The following is a 14,618-nucleotide window of genomic DNA, read 5'->3' as shown; positions in this document are numbered from 1 at the left end:
GAGTGAGTCGGTGTGCCAAGCTTGCCCGGGTGGTTCTAATCTCTCACTTATCAGTGGACCCCTCACATAACCGACTCAGTGCGGTGCGGGGAACACATTCACTCTACACTCCGTGGTAATTGAGTCTGTCTATCCAGACAATGGAATTTAAATTCTATTCCTCGATTTCTGGTGAGCCTAGAGTTTCGCAACACTGTCTAGAAACGCGGTACATTCAATCTCAACATCTCCGCCGAGCGGCAATTGGTGAGCAGCAACGCAAGTACGAGCCTGGAAAACAATCAGCACCTCTACTTCTTCATTATCAAATGGGAGGTCAGGGCTGGAACCAACCGGTTTGGGGTCGAGGTCTGCAGGGAAAAACTCATCCCACGCCTCGTTCATGACTTTGAAGTTGTCCATGGTGGTCAGGAAGATGTTCGCTTTGACCACATTCTGTAGACTACTTCCGGCCTCTTCCAAGATAGCGGCGAGATTCCTCAAGGATTGGCGCTATGTCAATGTTAGAAAATTAATTCTGTGCGCTCTGATGTCGACCGGAAAACTCACTGTCTGTTCCTTGACTCCGCCCTCCGCCAATGCGAGTGTCTTTGGGTCAAGTCCAAGGCTGCCGGAACAGTAGATCATGCCATTGTATGTGACTGCCGAGGAAAATTGTGGCAGCGGCTTCGGTGCCTTATCGGTGACGACAGCTTTGGCGGGAGACATTGGGAGAATCTTCAAACTGGCGTTGCAGGTGCAGAAGAGAAGCGTAAGCCGGTGCGATACCGCACTGATAAGGGTGGCTAGCAACACATGGTCTCACCGGGGATCAAAGAAAGAGGGGGCGAAACTCGGCACAGCGATAATGGGGTCGCGTAAATGATAGCTTCACGATGCGTCTACTTGGACATTCGAAGTGTAATACGTATGCTATAGATCGGACAGTTTAGCTATTCTAATTGATCCATTCTACCTGAGCAGGATTTTAGATGTTTTACGATCTCGAGGTGGCATCTTGCGCGATAATTCAACATCAGTGGGCGGAAAAGCTTCCCTCTTTCATAATTGGATTATTTGTATCACATTTTCCGCCTTCACAATTTAGCATTCTAGTATTTGTAGAATAGCAGATTTCACAATGCTACTGATTGGGTAAAAACTTCTTGTTCCGACAAGATCTTCTATCATATGGAAGATCATGCAATAGGTGGAGAACCAAAGTGGGGAATAACAGGGGACTGTGGCATTGCATCTTCCCTTTTAATCGCATGCACTCTTCCTCCTCTGCAACCTCATTCTCTTGAGGAACTTGACTTCTTGCCGCCAACTTCTCCGTGTAGATTGACCTCACTCTCAATTGAGTCCGACCGAGGAAATGCCTGCGACGGAGAGGTCGGCTGGCCGCTCGGCGCCCTATGGCCAAGCGTGTCTAAGCTGCTTCAAGACCAAGTGCAAGTGTATCCCTCGCCCCGACGGCAATGGATGTGAAAGGTCAGTTTGGACTGTTTTCCAGTGGATTCTGCTGGCATACATTAGCCTCGGGGCCACTCGTTGATGCGAACGAGTACGATGTGTAGATGCCACCGTCTAAAGCGCCCATGCCATTCCACCGATGCGGTACGTCGTCGCGGCGATAAAAAGCAAAGCCCGTCGGAGGCCCGAATCGCAAAGCTTGAGGGCACACTCGGTCAGCTAGTCTCGCTGCTCCAGGCAGGCAGCGTCAATATGGAGATCATGGGCAACGTCGATGACGACAGAGCGAATGTATGGTCGCAGCAGCAGCAACTGTCACCAGCGCAACAAAGTCACCATCTACACCAACAAGCGCAGCGAAAAACTCAACAGCCACCTTGTCTCATCTCCCAAAGCCAGGATGTGGTCGTGGAAAGGACCGAAAGGAGCAGCACTACGGAGAAATCGCGTGCCACTTCTATTGATGAAGACCACGATGATACCGATGCCGACACCGTCAGTGCCTCTGCGTCTTGGTTGGGAGGGAACAATACGAACGGGCTTGGAGCCGACGAGATTTTTCTCACTACTCCCCCGTCCTCGACCGCGTCTGGTGCGTTGATGTCACCTATATCTTCGTCATCTGCATCGACCTCTCTTGACACGTTCCGCTTGCGTATGCTGCATCACTTCCCTTTTGTGTATTTGCCTACCCACCTCACAGCTGAACAGCTGCGGCTAGATCGGCCATTCTTGTTCCGCGCCATCTTGTGCGTGACGTCGGCATCAGATGAGGACAAGAGGGCAAGTTCCCTCGAACTGAAGCGTGTGCTCTGCGAGACGGTATTCCTTCAACGGTCGCTGCAGCCGGACAGGCAGGAGTCGCCACAGCGAACTGTCGATCTGTTACTAGGTCTCCTTGTTTACGTTGCCTGGGGCTGGGAGCACTTACTCAGCCGTCGCAGTCTGTCTCGACTCATGGCTGTTGCTATATCGTTGGTTGGGGAGTTGCATGTTCAGAGCCAGGCGGTACCAGTGACAACGCGCATAATAAGCCAACTTGAACCAAAAAACGGCTCTGAAGATATGTACGGCAGCGCGACGGCAACTACGGCTATGCCAAAAGCTGTTGAAGTGACTAACACACACTTGTACCTCGAGCGCCAGCGAGCCATTTTAGGCTACTTTGTGCTTGGGTCAGCTGTTTCGGCCCATTTCTCACAAATTGATGCGCCTAGGTGGATACCTCAGATGGACAAGAGCCTTGCGGCCATTGTAGCGAACACCGATAGCACGGGTGCGGAGTGTCCGTCTGATGCGTCCCTGGCAATTCAAGTCCGCCTGCAGCTGCTTGCCATGAAGGCTGCCCAGGTCCGGGAGCGAGCCCAACTCCCTGACCAGCCCCCACCAGAAACCCTTTCACCCCAAGCTCTCTTGTACATCAAGGCGCTGATGGGGCAGCTGCAAGACCTTAGAGCGTCTATTCCTCCGGCTTTCCAGCGGCACTTTGGTAGGTGTCCGGCTCAGCCTATGTTCCATTTGAATATGGACAAGCCAGTGATTGCTAATTGAGAAACAGCACTCCTCGCCCAGACATACTACACGGAAATGTGTATCATCGAGACTATTCACATTCAGGACTCTGTCTGCTCGCCACCGCCGACGTGCGGGCCTACGCGCGTCTCCTGCTTTTGGCAGGCGGCGCTGGCGATCAAGTCATGTGTATCAACCTTTCTTACTCTCTCACCGTCGGGGCTAGTTGGCGTTTCGTTCATCCAGTGGGCCCAGCTGGCCAGGTGTGTGGCCACCCTGCAGCAACTTAGCACGGTCCAAGAGCCTGGCTGGGATCCAGTCACCGTAAGCAAGCTCGTCGATTTGCCCGTTTTGCTTTCCTGTACGGCGGACAAGCTAGAGCTCGCTGCTGCTGAAGCTGGCCAGCAACCGGGATCAGCCGACGGTGTGTTCACCCAGCTGGCACGTGGCCTACGCACGTTTCAGTCGGCATATCACGGTAGAGGACTGTTGACTGAACAGGAAGAGGCACAGAGCACAAAAGAAGCGGTTGCTAGCGCAAAGGGCCCAGCGGATGCAGATAAGGCTTCAGTCGCGACTACCGAAATGAGTTCCTATGCGTTGCCGCATAGCCAACAGGCAGAATATCTGATGAGTCCCACATTATGGCTGGACCAATTCTTTCTTGACGATGAAGACCAGTCGTTATCTGGCCTCTAGATGCTTGAAATTCTCTGTGCTAAAACATAAACTTGTCACAAATCACTACTGTCTAGCTGCAGTAGACAACACCGCGCTTCCCTGGCTTCCGTGCCAAGCACCCAGGCTTTGCAAAGGCATACTATCCAGTCTCGCTACTGGTCTTGATGCTTTGTTGACAGCTCATAGCAAATCTACAAGACACAGGAACCTCTGTTTCTTGACTATTCAAGTCCGCTGCTCACAGAGTCATGGGGTATCTAGCAACAATTGTATATTCTACTCCCCTTTTCCTCTGATAGTGTTCACTCAAATTATCATCTCTAGAATTGGTATTGACTCAATCATCCCATCGAGAAGTTTATCGATGAGACTTCAAGTCGCGTTGACACAGCGGAGCTAAATTAAGGCCCCTCTCTCTACTTGGCGTTACTCTATGTAGTGTTCGATAGCGTGCAGAGAATGAAAAACGAACGTTGTCATTACATTGTCATTTCAGCGGTTCTAATAACTTGGATGAATACAATCCTCAGACGTGACCAGTATGCCATGTTTCTGGCCTGCCATGGTGCGATATTATAAACTTACTCTTATCATACTGCTGACTTACATACAATCACATGTAAAAGGCCAGATCTGTTAGGGGAAATGGCTCCAATCAAGTGCTATGGCCAGAGCATGCTAGTTCGGCAGAGCGGACATACCCCTAGTCCGTCGACCCGACGGGGCCGGACTGTGGACCGGATTTCAGATTCCGGTTCCGACGTGTAGTAACCTAACCCTAAACAAAGGCCATCACTCACGCAGTCGTAAGAGTCCGGTTCCGGTCCTACCTTAAGGAATTATCAAGTCGTACATTTATATTATTCATGACCAAATGCTGCATTTCAAACTCATCTTGTTTCATTTCGACAACTACCGGCATAGTCATTGGTGCCAGGACGAGAAGGGCAAGAGTCCGTTCCAGTATAACCGCGACCACGTCCATAACCATGGCTGACTCCAAGAGAGCAACTGATAAAAGCATGGTACTGTCAGAGGAGACTGCTGACATTGAGAAGGATGCTTCCGACGACATCGTGTCCAAGAATAGGACCGCAGATGATGAAAGCAAGTTTCCCACTGGCCTAGCGTTATGGTCGATACTAGGTCCTGTTACAATCGCCTACTTCCTGGTGTTCCTCGATATGTGTGTCGTGTCTACCGCAACCCCAGCCATCACCCAGCGGTTTAATTCTCTGGTCGACGTCGGCTGGTATGGTGGTGCGTACCAGCTCAGCAACTCTGCTCTTCAGCCGCTCACTGGTAAAATCTACAGCCATTTTAACATCAAGGTAAGTCAATATATGGTTTTCTACAAAGTGAGGAAGATTGAAAGTACTGAAACTTTGCAAAAGTGGTCCTTCCTTCTCTTTTTCTTCATCTTCGAGCTCGGATCTGTCATCTGTGGATCCGCCGTCTCGTCGCCTATGTTCATTGTCGGCAGAGCAATTGCCGGCGCTGGCTCGTCAGGTATTGGGAACGGCGCTTTGACTATCATCTCGGCCGTGCTACCGGTTAGGAAGCAAGTTCAGTTCCTGGGGATCAATCTAGGCATCGGCCAACTCGGTATCGCCTTGGGTCCCATCATTGGCGGTGCATTCACTCAAAATATCTCGTGGCGTTGGTGTAAGTGACTCGACCGTCCTCTTCATCGAATTTCTTTGATCTTCAGCTTACCCTATTCTTGTTATCTCTTCACAGGCTTTTACATCAACCTTCCTATTGGTGGTGTCCTGGCCATTCTGCTGTTCTTCTTCACGATTCCTGAGCCGACCAATAAGTTGCCGCCCAGACAAGTCCTCGGCACCGCGATCAAGTCTCTAGATCTTCCGGGCTTTTTGCTTATTAGCCCGGCTGCCGTCATGTTCTTGCTTGCACTACAATACGGCGGGACTGTGTACTCATGGAATAGTTCCGTTGTGATCGGCCTTCTGGTCGGCGCCGCCGTCACCTTTGTTCTCTTCCTTGCCTGGGAGCACCACCAGGGAGATGACGCCATGGTACCTTTTGCAATGATCAAAAAGCGGATTGTGTGGTCTGCTGCGGGTAACTTATTTTTCCTTCTTTGTGCCATTTTGGTGGCCGAATACTACCTCGCCATTTACTTCCAAACCGTGCTCGACAATAGACCTATCATGAGCGGTGTACATTTGCTACCAACGACTTTAGGCTTGGTCTTCTTCACCATGCTCTCCGGAATGATGAGTTCGTGTTCACCCTTTCATCTCTCCAAATTTCCAAATAATAATAGTCTAACGTTTCACAGCCGAGATCTTCGGTTATTATCTGCCCTGGAACCTAGGAGGAAGCGCCCTAGCCGCCATTGGCTATGGTGTCATGTCTACGATCAAGCCCACGACTTCCTCCTCAAAATGGATTGGTTATCAAATCCTCTATGGTGTTGGTAGTGGGGCTATGACCTCAGCAGTAAGCTTTCTTTTTAGTATCCTATTTCATACTCCACATTCCATAACAATTCGCTAACCTGCCTTTTGCTCAAAGCCCTATGTAGCTATTCAAAACCTTGTGCCCCCTCCACAGATACCTATTGCAATGGCTATCATCATCTTCTGTCAGAACATGGGCGGCGCCGTCTTCCTAATTGCTGCCAATTCCATCTTCACCAACGGCTTGCGTGAGGAGCTTCAGAAGCACATCCACGAAATTGGCGTCCAACCAGACATCATCCTTACCACTGGACTCACTTCAATACGAAGTCTTGTCTCTGGTGATGCGCTCACAGCCGCACTCAAGTGCTATACCAACGCAATTAGTCACGTCATGTATCTCGGTATCGGGGTCAGTGTAGCCACATTTGCGTTTGGCTGGGGCCTAGGATGGGTTGACATTCGGAAAGTGAAGCAGTTGCAGACCATTCAGGCAAATTCTGTTCTGGTTGTGCCGGAGAACAAGAAGGACATAGACTCCATCGCCAAAACGGGGAACATTGAGTAATTTGGGAAATAATCAATGGTTGCAGTCACTTGTAATTGAGTCGAACAGGTTTCTTGAGATATCGGCTAATTGTTGGGTGTTCAGTGATGTTTTTGTGTTCTTGTGTTCGACGAACCATGTACTCCTATATTTGGAGGATATTTCCAATGGAAGAGGGTGCGAGACTATTGCCTAGAGGAATCCAATTTATGCAAGTGTAATTAGACGAATTCTCTTTTGCCAGTCTCTACTTATTTTTCCCAGGTTGTTGTCATGTCTGGAGAAACTTGAATGGGCCTTCCCCATTTCCTGAATTGCCTTTTGTGCCAAACAGGGCTCAATTCAGGGTTAAATACAGGTTGAGAAAAAGGACATACAAGCTTCTTATAATCTCAGCATCTCTGAGTGGTTTTGCTACCAGTATTATTGTTGTATTTACATGCTATGCATAAGAATGGGGCGACTCCATTGGGAATTAAGCCGACTAGCTCACGGCATAAAAAGGTATTCGTATTCAAGAAATCTTACCAGACTGCCGTAGAGGCGCTCCTCTGATTTGCTCTAAGTAGACGATCGTCACATATTCATTGTGAAATGTATTCATATGACACCAGGACTGTGTCAAAACAAGAAATAATTACCTAATCGGTTCCATGAAGAGCTGTGGTTTTGTTGAAGTGCTCTGTACACAGTTCTGGTAGGATGTACATGCAACTAACGTATATTCTGAGATAGGGACAGCTCAATGGCAGTGTGGCAGTGCAGACAGGGCAACACCAACATGAAGACAAAAACGCACACACCCACGTACGGTAGGCAGGATATGAAACTTCCGAAATAATGCAATAAAGATGACCTTTACTCCAGTATCTCGAGGCGTAGAATGTGAGAAATGGAATGAATTGAGTACGTGCTTAATCTATCTCCAACTTTGTGACGAGGATAAACCATACGCCTCAGACATCTTTATGCCTGAGGCCACACATCTTATACGTCACTGGTCCTTCCACTACAATATGTAGAACAACACTGTTCTGGCATACGGGGTGGATCTCATGCCGGCCATCTGACGATTCCAAAGAAAGGGCGATCGGCCCAAAGATGAAACGTAAACAAGCGAACAAATCCGGGATGTAGCGGTATAGACATTTGTGGCCCCATTTATTGTTTGTGGTTAGCTCGATTGTAGCCAACTTACCTCATTCTTTCAAAAGCTCTCCTGATCCAATGCGAATTCCAGGCCGGAAAACGTGATGCGTGGGTCGAGATCAGTAGTTCCTGCGAGCTGAACAGTGGGTCCAGACTGCGGGCTCTGTGGAGCCACTTGGTCGTGCAGTATTGACAAAGGGCTCCACTGCGGTAAGATGAAACAAGATCGGAAATACCATATCGATCTACTTGGTAATTCTAGTCTGACCCTGGACTCATCAAAATCTTACAAGTTTCTTATTTTCCGTGTGACGCCTAGAGTCTAATTCCACCTGTGCATTGCTTTGTTGGAGCGCATGATCTATCTCATACATATCTTTCAGTAATTCGGAATCCTAGTGAAAAACAACATATTTTGACTTCAGCCCGGAATCTGTGATTTATGATGGCCGATCTGACGGAGAAACGATCATTGCAGGACTTATGGTCTAAGTGACCCATGTTGTCCTACAGGCCTTTGTCTAAAATTATGGTGCAGAAGTAATGGTATGAAGGTTGTGACCATCGGGACCCGAGTCTTTCGATGCGGACACGAAGGTAGCGAGTCTAGCGGCAAGATCTTGAAGCTGAGTCTGGTCTGGCGCCCCCATGCAAACCATAGCCAAGCTCGAGCCATCAGGCATATGAGAAGTCCATGTAATCATGATGAAGATTCCATGTTCAAATTCTTCCTTGAAATGGTTCTGGAAATCTTCCCGAGAGCAATGAGGGTTGATTGAAGACAGCAGCGCCTCACATAGACCTCTTTGTTCAAAGTGGCTCCGGAGACATCCCAGACTGTATGAACCAGTGACACGGACGTTAAAATCAATGATGAGCGGTTTTCCATTTTGGTCAATCATGATATCAACACCGGCAGGACCGTAGTACCCCTTCTTGTGCAAAAGTCTCGCAATCTTGTCCATTAACTCCCCAAAGCGCTTCTGCAATTCGGCCTGTCTCGGATAGGATATCGTGCCCCCAGACCAAAGTCCCGCGATGTCCACGGCCTGTGTGCAGCAGCCGATGAAAATTGGTCTCCCTAGCTGCGTCACAAACAGAGTCAGCCCCAAGGTGTCCCCTGGGACAAAATCTTGAATGATCAAACAGCAAGGTTGGAGATGTTGATTCAGGGAGGTAACGTTGCGCAATATCTGGCCAAGCTCTGTTTCAAGCACTGTCGCAGCAGCTTGGCGTTGGGCTTCGGTACGCACGATGAATGTTCCAAGACCCCCGACAGCTTGTGGAACCTTGACAATAAAGGGAACCTCCCTTTCATAGATGGGGCACATCATGCGTTGGATCTCGTCTTTAATCTGCGTTGAGGAAAAGCCCTCGCTGGGAAGACTTATGCTGTCCATGACCACAGTGCGTGGGGTAGGAAGTCCAGAGTAAGCTAGTCCTCTTTTTGATAGTAAATCATAGTGGATCTCCGGGTCAACAGCGTGTGGTAAATGAGCTATGAAGTCCAAAGGACTCAAGATCACAATTCGCGCATCCTTCTGTAGCTGGATTTCATCCGGGCCCCGGGTAAAGGTGATATTAGGCCGTTGATTGGGATGTAACTGGTCCAGCACCTTGCACGCATCGACGTGATGGGAATATTCGCCGTTGTCATCCATTTCACTCCGATCGAGATCAAAGAGGACTATGGGCATTTTCCCCATCGTGAATGCCATCTTGAGCGGAATGTTGTGTAGACGGCGCCTTTCGACTGCATCTTGATTCGTTGAGGGTGCCAATGGCGTCTGATAGATGAATTTTTTGGACGAAGGAGATGAGGCGATGCCTTGGCTGCGTGCAGTGGGATACGCAAAGACAGCGACCAGATTTGAGACGTCACCATCTTCTGAATACAGGTCCGCCAGTGTGTGGTTGAGGATGATGGGAGACATGGTTGAGCTTGATAGTGAGACAATGATGGATATTCAGATCTGGGGATCACTGGATGTAATTATAGCGCCTGCTCCTCTCTCGTGGCCAAGCTATCTGGGCAGCTTTCCTGTCGTGGACTGCGGCGTGATTAGCATGACTTGATCGGCATTGTCAAATTATCGATAAATAAATAAAATAAGCCCCGATCTCGCATTCGCATAAGCTGTAGGTAAGGTTCGTAAGAGGGGTGACATAGGGGGCGTTACTAGGGTATACAGAGATCGAAAATGGATTGTATTGATTGTACGGCTCCACTTCTCAGCCGCGTTTTCTGTACCGTGGTTTAAGACCCCACGCCACTTGTCATGTTACACAATGTGATACAGAATAAAAAGATAAAACTACACGAAATCATATCCAACTTCAATGGCAACTTATTTAGTCAATATCATGACTGGTAGTGCGAAGACAACACAAATGACACAGAACACTAAATCACAGTTAGCTCAAAAGCTTTGAAGCTGACCGCAAAGTCCCATAGCAAGTTTGACGTACAGGGACAACTTGAAACCCGTGTAAAAAGCTTTGAGACGCGATCCTTTGCATCGATGTCGGAAGAGTAAAAGAAAACCGAGCATCATTCAAAATATTGTTGATAAGCTGCAGACAATTAGAAAAATGATGTTGTAATGAACAAATGTCTGAGGAGTATGTTGAGCGTACCGTTTGCTTCTCAGGCCCTGATGTAAGTTTGTCAATCAGGCTTTGTTTGAATATTTGGTCGATTAGCTTTAATCCGAAGACAGGCCCGATGATGCGCCCCAGTTGCTGAAAGAGATAGAAAGTGCCCACGCACTGTCCCAAACGCTCTTTGAGAACCGTTGATGTCATTCCAATGAATTGAGTGGAGAAAAGGACACCCATGGTGAAGCCAAATGGAAGGAGGTATAGGGATTCCCAAAGATGGCAGCCGACTCGCCACCGCAAGAATATGACCAGATAAACCACGCCCATGAGGCTTGCAGCCATGATGCCCAATTTCTTATGTTGGTTTGTTCTAATGATCAATTGTGTTAGAATAGCTTTCGTCGAGCTAAATGATGGCACATGTGGCTTTTCCCTTGGTAGAGAAGATTTACACTCACCTTTTGATGAAAAGGCCGGTTAGGAAGCCACCAATTGGGACACCAAACATGGCAATTACATTGACCAAAGATGCTTCAAAGTCGCTCGCGTTATGAACGCGGACAAAATAAGGAACCGTGGTGGGCATGAACTGCATGTCCGAGTTAGAACAGCGAACCATTTCGTCAAACAGAAAAGATCACGTACCGCACTTCGACCGGTTGTGACCAACAGCTGTGAGACGCAATACATTCCAAACGATGTTTTCATCAAATCCAAAGGAATCAAGGGAGTCACTGCCCAGAAAATCTCCACCAAAAGAAACATGACTGTAAATAGCGAGAATGCTCCTGCAGTGAGAAAAAACAGTTGTGATTGTTGCAGTCCTACTGAGTCGAAGTTATGAACCATGAGTAGAAGTGAAAGAACAGCTGCAGCGAATACGATGATGCCAGCAAAGTCAAGATGCTTGAGCTTTGACCGCGCAGAGGTTTCGATATGCTGCGGCCGATTCAGGGAGGATGGCATCTGCTGCGCAGTGATCAAGATTGAAGCCAATACCAACGGAATCTGGCCAAAGAAGGACCTGTATTCATTATAAGATCATGCACCATCAGAAGAGAGAGAACTGTCGAATGACACTCATACCATCTCCAGCCCACCGTCTGGGTCAGAAAACCCCCAATCGGTGCTCCCAAAGCTCGTCCGACCATGTTAACCATGTTGGCGTAGTTGCGATACATCACTACATCCTCGGAGGGCATGATGTCTACGGGTTATTTAGCCCAATTTTCTGGTAATCAAAGACCAAGAACACGATATCTTACCTGTCATGATCACTGAGACCAACGATACCATGCCCGCACCACTCATTCCAGCCAAAGCCCTTGCCAGAATGAGCTGCTGAATAGAGGCACTACTACCACTGTTTTGCTTTAGTAAAGAGGATGTTCGGTTAAGGCGAATCTCCAGAGTTATCTTACCAAGCTATACATCCCAGCATAAAGGACAAATAAGACCAGAGCATGATGTTCTTCTTTCCAAAAAGGTCGCCCAATACTCCATACTGGTTCATTCGGAGGTCACATCAGTAGTGCACAATTAAGAGTACGAAAGCAAATTATTGGGGCAAGCTCTCACCACAGGCGAGGCAACACAATATCCAAAGTTGTATGCCACAAGCAGGAAAGATCCCATGGGAAGACTGCGAAAGTCGGATGCGATGGCACTGTACGTCGAAATCATAAGGGACTCATCGGCACTGGCCAGGAATTCTCCTGCCTCTTGTGTTACTACCTAGTTGGCTTGATTGGAATTGGGGAACCTCTCATTACCAAGGAAAGTTGCGCAAACTATCAACCCCGCTGAGCGTTTCACCTTGGAATTGTTTTGTTCCGGAGCATTATCGTCTACCCTGGTTGAGGCCGGGGGTGGTAGGAGACGTGACCGCTCATTCGGGGCCATCGTTATGGGAGGAGAAATCAGCACACAAGTACGATTCGTCGCCTCAAAATGTGAAACTCCGAGGGAAGGAAAAGCTCATGGGAGAGCTAGATTTTATTCAGGTGGAGCAAAGAGAGGAACTCAGGTCCGAAAGTGTCCCACGAGTTTCCACAGAACCCCCCCAGGCTCAGCCGCCCCCTAATGAGTGGATCCTGTCTGGCTCCAAGGTGCCCAGCGATCGAGAATCTTAGCAATTCAGCCCTTACATAGGCAGCCGAGCTGAAATGCACGGAGCTTAGAATAATCAAGCTGAGATCGCGATTGATCGAGCTCAAATCCGGGTTGGATCGAGCGGAATGCATACTGGTGCCCAAATCCCGATCTCCCGAGCAACTCACATTGATCAGCGCTGCCCTTGCCTGAGCTAGAATCAGCTCCCGTGGACCGTGTAATTGCCAAGGTATTGAAATGGGAACGGCTCGATGGCTGTCTGGCGATGCAGACTGGACAACACACACACACACACACACACACACACACTGCCTGTCTGGTGTAGAGGATTCTGGGTGAGGCCGTACTGATGCCCTGTTGCGGCCGTGCGGGATAATCTTAATGCTGCATCATGGATAGAAGAAATTGGGTGAATACTGAATGAATTGGGTAGATGACTTGTCTCCCTCCAAGTGTGTCTGGAGATGTACTATGCACTGCAGACATTAAATCATGCCTGAGGCCACACATAGGCTCATTATGTCACCAATTCTCCCACTACAGTATGTATTTTACATATCCGTAAGTGTGTTTGTAATGACGAATGCCTTACATCCTGTTTAAATCAGCTGGCGAGTTTGCTGTATGCTCTAGATTCAATATGGAGAAGAATCAATGAATGGATACATCAGCTACTTCGAGACTTTGCCGGCTGTAAGCTCCTCTAGAAGACCGGGGTAAAATTTTTGTGCCGCCAACGGATGCCTGAGTGCTCGCGCAGCCAACACTCCCTTCCCAATGCCATCCTTGAAGTAAGTCTGAAAGTATGTTTCTGCGTCAGACTTGACATTGCCATCGGCCAATTGCGCAATGTGAGCGGGGATCTCAACGGATGCAGTTGCTGGCGTCAAGTCTAGTCCCAACACCTGAAAGTACGGAAATGCATAACGAGAGCCTAATGGCTTGCCGCTGTCGTCGTGATAGTCCCGAGGATGAAGGCTGACTCGGTGCGTGGTAGCTACGCAGACCCCTTTCGTCAGCGCCTCCAGCTGGCGACCAATGTTCACGATGAAGTGACCGGGAAGAGGTGGAACAGGAATCCAGGTTCCAGATTTGTTCTGAGCTTGAAGACCCGTATGCTCTGTGCCAGGGAACAAGAAGGTCAGGAAGCTGCTATCCCGATGCGTACCGATGCCCTGGAAGTCCTTCTCTTTGCTCTCGGACAAGCTAGCCGGCAGAGGATACTTAGCCAGCATGAGTCGGTCATTTGATGCTTCATCAAAGAGTTGACAAAACGCAGTTTGCTCGAGCCCAAGAGCTTCTGCGATCAGAACGGTGAAGGTATTTGCCAGTCGATGAACCTGGTCCATGTAGTGTTCTATAGTTACGCGGAAATCAGGCATGTGTGATTCATTGGGCCACTGAGAGATGTTAGATGAGGACCATGTGAGAATTGCGGAGGAAGAAAACCGACCGGGTTGGGACCACGTAAATTTCGATAGATGGGCTCATCCGGTCCAGGAGCCGGCTGATCCATCCCCAGCTAGATTGATTGAAGTACATTAGACATGGCTCTGTTATGCGATGTGAAGAAGGTGCGGAAACCTACTGTGAATGTCTCTCGGTGATCAAAGGTGTCGCCTGATTTGGCAGTGAATCCAACGTAGCCCAAGAAATGTTTGTTGTTCGCAATGGCGATCTCCTGTTTCTCTTCCGCTGGCAAGTCAAAGAATCTGATTGACTCGGAAACCAGTTGGCGCTGGATTTCTTCGTTGATACCATGGTTCTTGAGATAGAAAAAGCCCACTTTCACCACGGCATGCCGGAGATCTGACAGAAACTGAGGCTTGGTCTCTGGAGATCTTGACAGAGAGAAGTCGATCGCAGGGATGGAGGCAAAATCCTCGGCCATTGTTTGTGGTAGATGAAGTTTGTTAATCTTGCAATGGCCTTTCCCGACAGCAATAGGAAGAAGACAATCCCATATGAACCTCAGGAATCTCGAGTATCCAGGAAACTATCCATACGTAACATTACATACACGATGATACCCACGTACAACGATCATACCCACGTACAACGATCATACCCAGAAGGATCGACAGACTAGTATCAAGCATCCAAGATTGTTCCTTGATTTTGCATCTGGGCAGTGC

At 48.6% G+C, this 14,618-nt stretch overlaps 7 protein-coding genes across 7 annotated transcripts; 2 read left to right on the top strand and 5 right to left on the bottom strand.

Annotated features, from left to right (window-relative positions):
* Positions 1 to 177: 177 nt before the first annotated feature.
* Positions 178 to 708, bottom strand: N7477_002200 (RidA family protein; the record flags this gene model as incomplete). Its single annotated transcript, XM_056963863.1, has 2 exons — positions 178 to 492; positions 550 to 708. 2 exons carry the CDS (start codon positions 706 to 708, stop codon positions 178 to 180), a joined length of 474 nt encoding a protein of 157 aa, XP_056823816.1.
* A 649-nt stretch (positions 709 to 1,357) lies between these two features.
* Positions 1,358 to 3,666, top strand: N7477_002199 (uncharacterized protein; the record flags this gene model as incomplete). The annotated part of the gene is made up of 3 exons (XM_056963862.1): positions 1,358 to 1,473; positions 1,560 to 2,944; positions 3,014 to 3,666. 3 exons carry the CDS (start codon positions 1,358 to 1,360, stop codon positions 3,664 to 3,666), a joined length of 2,154 nt encoding a protein of 717 aa, XP_056823815.1.
* Positions 3,667 to 4,637: 971 nt separating this feature from the next.
* N7477_002198 (MDR family MFS transporter) lies at positions 4,638 to 6,642 on the top strand (the record flags this gene model as incomplete). Its single annotated transcript, XM_056963861.1, has 5 exons — positions 4,638 to 4,979; positions 5,043 to 5,313; positions 5,389 to 5,892; positions 5,954 to 6,114; positions 6,190 to 6,642. The coding sequence occupies 5 exons, from the start codon at positions 4,638 to 4,640 to the stop codon at positions 6,640 to 6,642; spliced, it is 1,731 nt and encodes a 576-aa protein (XP_056823814.1).
* A 1,655-nt stretch (positions 6,643 to 8,297) lies between these two features.
* On the bottom strand, positions 8,298 to 9,704 carry N7477_002197 (putative solid-state culture specific protein; the record flags this gene model as incomplete). Its single annotated transcript, XM_056963860.1, has 1 exon — positions 8,298 to 9,704. One exon carries the CDS (start codon positions 9,702 to 9,704, stop codon positions 8,298 to 8,300), a length of 1,407 nt encoding a protein of 468 aa, XP_056823813.1.
* A 428-nt stretch (positions 9,705 to 10,132) lies between these two features.
* Positions 10,133 to 12,273, bottom strand: N7477_002196 (uncharacterized protein; the record flags this gene model as incomplete). The annotated part of the gene is made up of 10 exons (XM_056963859.1): positions 10,133 to 10,174; positions 10,240 to 10,344; positions 10,408 to 10,741; positions 10,830 to 10,960; positions 11,017 to 11,395; positions 11,458 to 11,578; positions 11,637 to 11,734; positions 11,793 to 11,875; positions 11,950 to 12,086; positions 12,144 to 12,273. The coding sequence occupies 10 exons, from the start codon at positions 12,271 to 12,273 to the stop codon at positions 10,133 to 10,135; spliced, it is 1,560 nt and encodes a 519-aa protein (XP_056823812.1).
* Positions 12,274 to 13,154: 881 nt separating this feature from the next.
* Positions 13,155 to 13,865, bottom strand: N7477_002195 (uncharacterized protein; the record flags this gene model as incomplete). The annotated part of the gene is made up of 1 exon (XM_056963858.1): positions 13,155 to 13,865. One exon carries the CDS (start codon positions 13,863 to 13,865, stop codon positions 13,155 to 13,157), a length of 711 nt encoding a protein of 236 aa, XP_056823811.1.
* A 140-nt stretch (positions 13,866 to 14,005) lies between these two features.
* Positions 14,006 to 14,374, bottom strand: N7477_002194 (2-oxoglutarate and iron-dependent oxygenase domain-containing protein; the record flags this gene model as incomplete). Its single annotated transcript, XM_056963857.1, has 1 exon — positions 14,006 to 14,374. The coding sequence occupies one exon, from the start codon at positions 14,372 to 14,374 to the stop codon at positions 14,006 to 14,008; it is 369 nt and encodes a 122-aa protein (XP_056823810.1).
* Positions 14,375 to 14,618: the final 244 nt, after the last annotated feature.

Source organism: Penicillium maclennaniae (assembly GCF_028827695.1).
Source record: "Penicillium maclennaniae strain IBT 15551 chromosome Unknown utg000003l:1.0-5670915.0:1.0-5674809.0, whole genome shotgun sequence".
Classification (NCBI taxonomy): domain Eukaryota; kingdom Fungi; phylum Ascomycota; class Eurotiomycetes; order Eurotiales; family Aspergillaceae; genus Penicillium; species Penicillium maclennaniae.
This window is presented reverse-complemented; position numbering and strand designations above follow the sequence as displayed.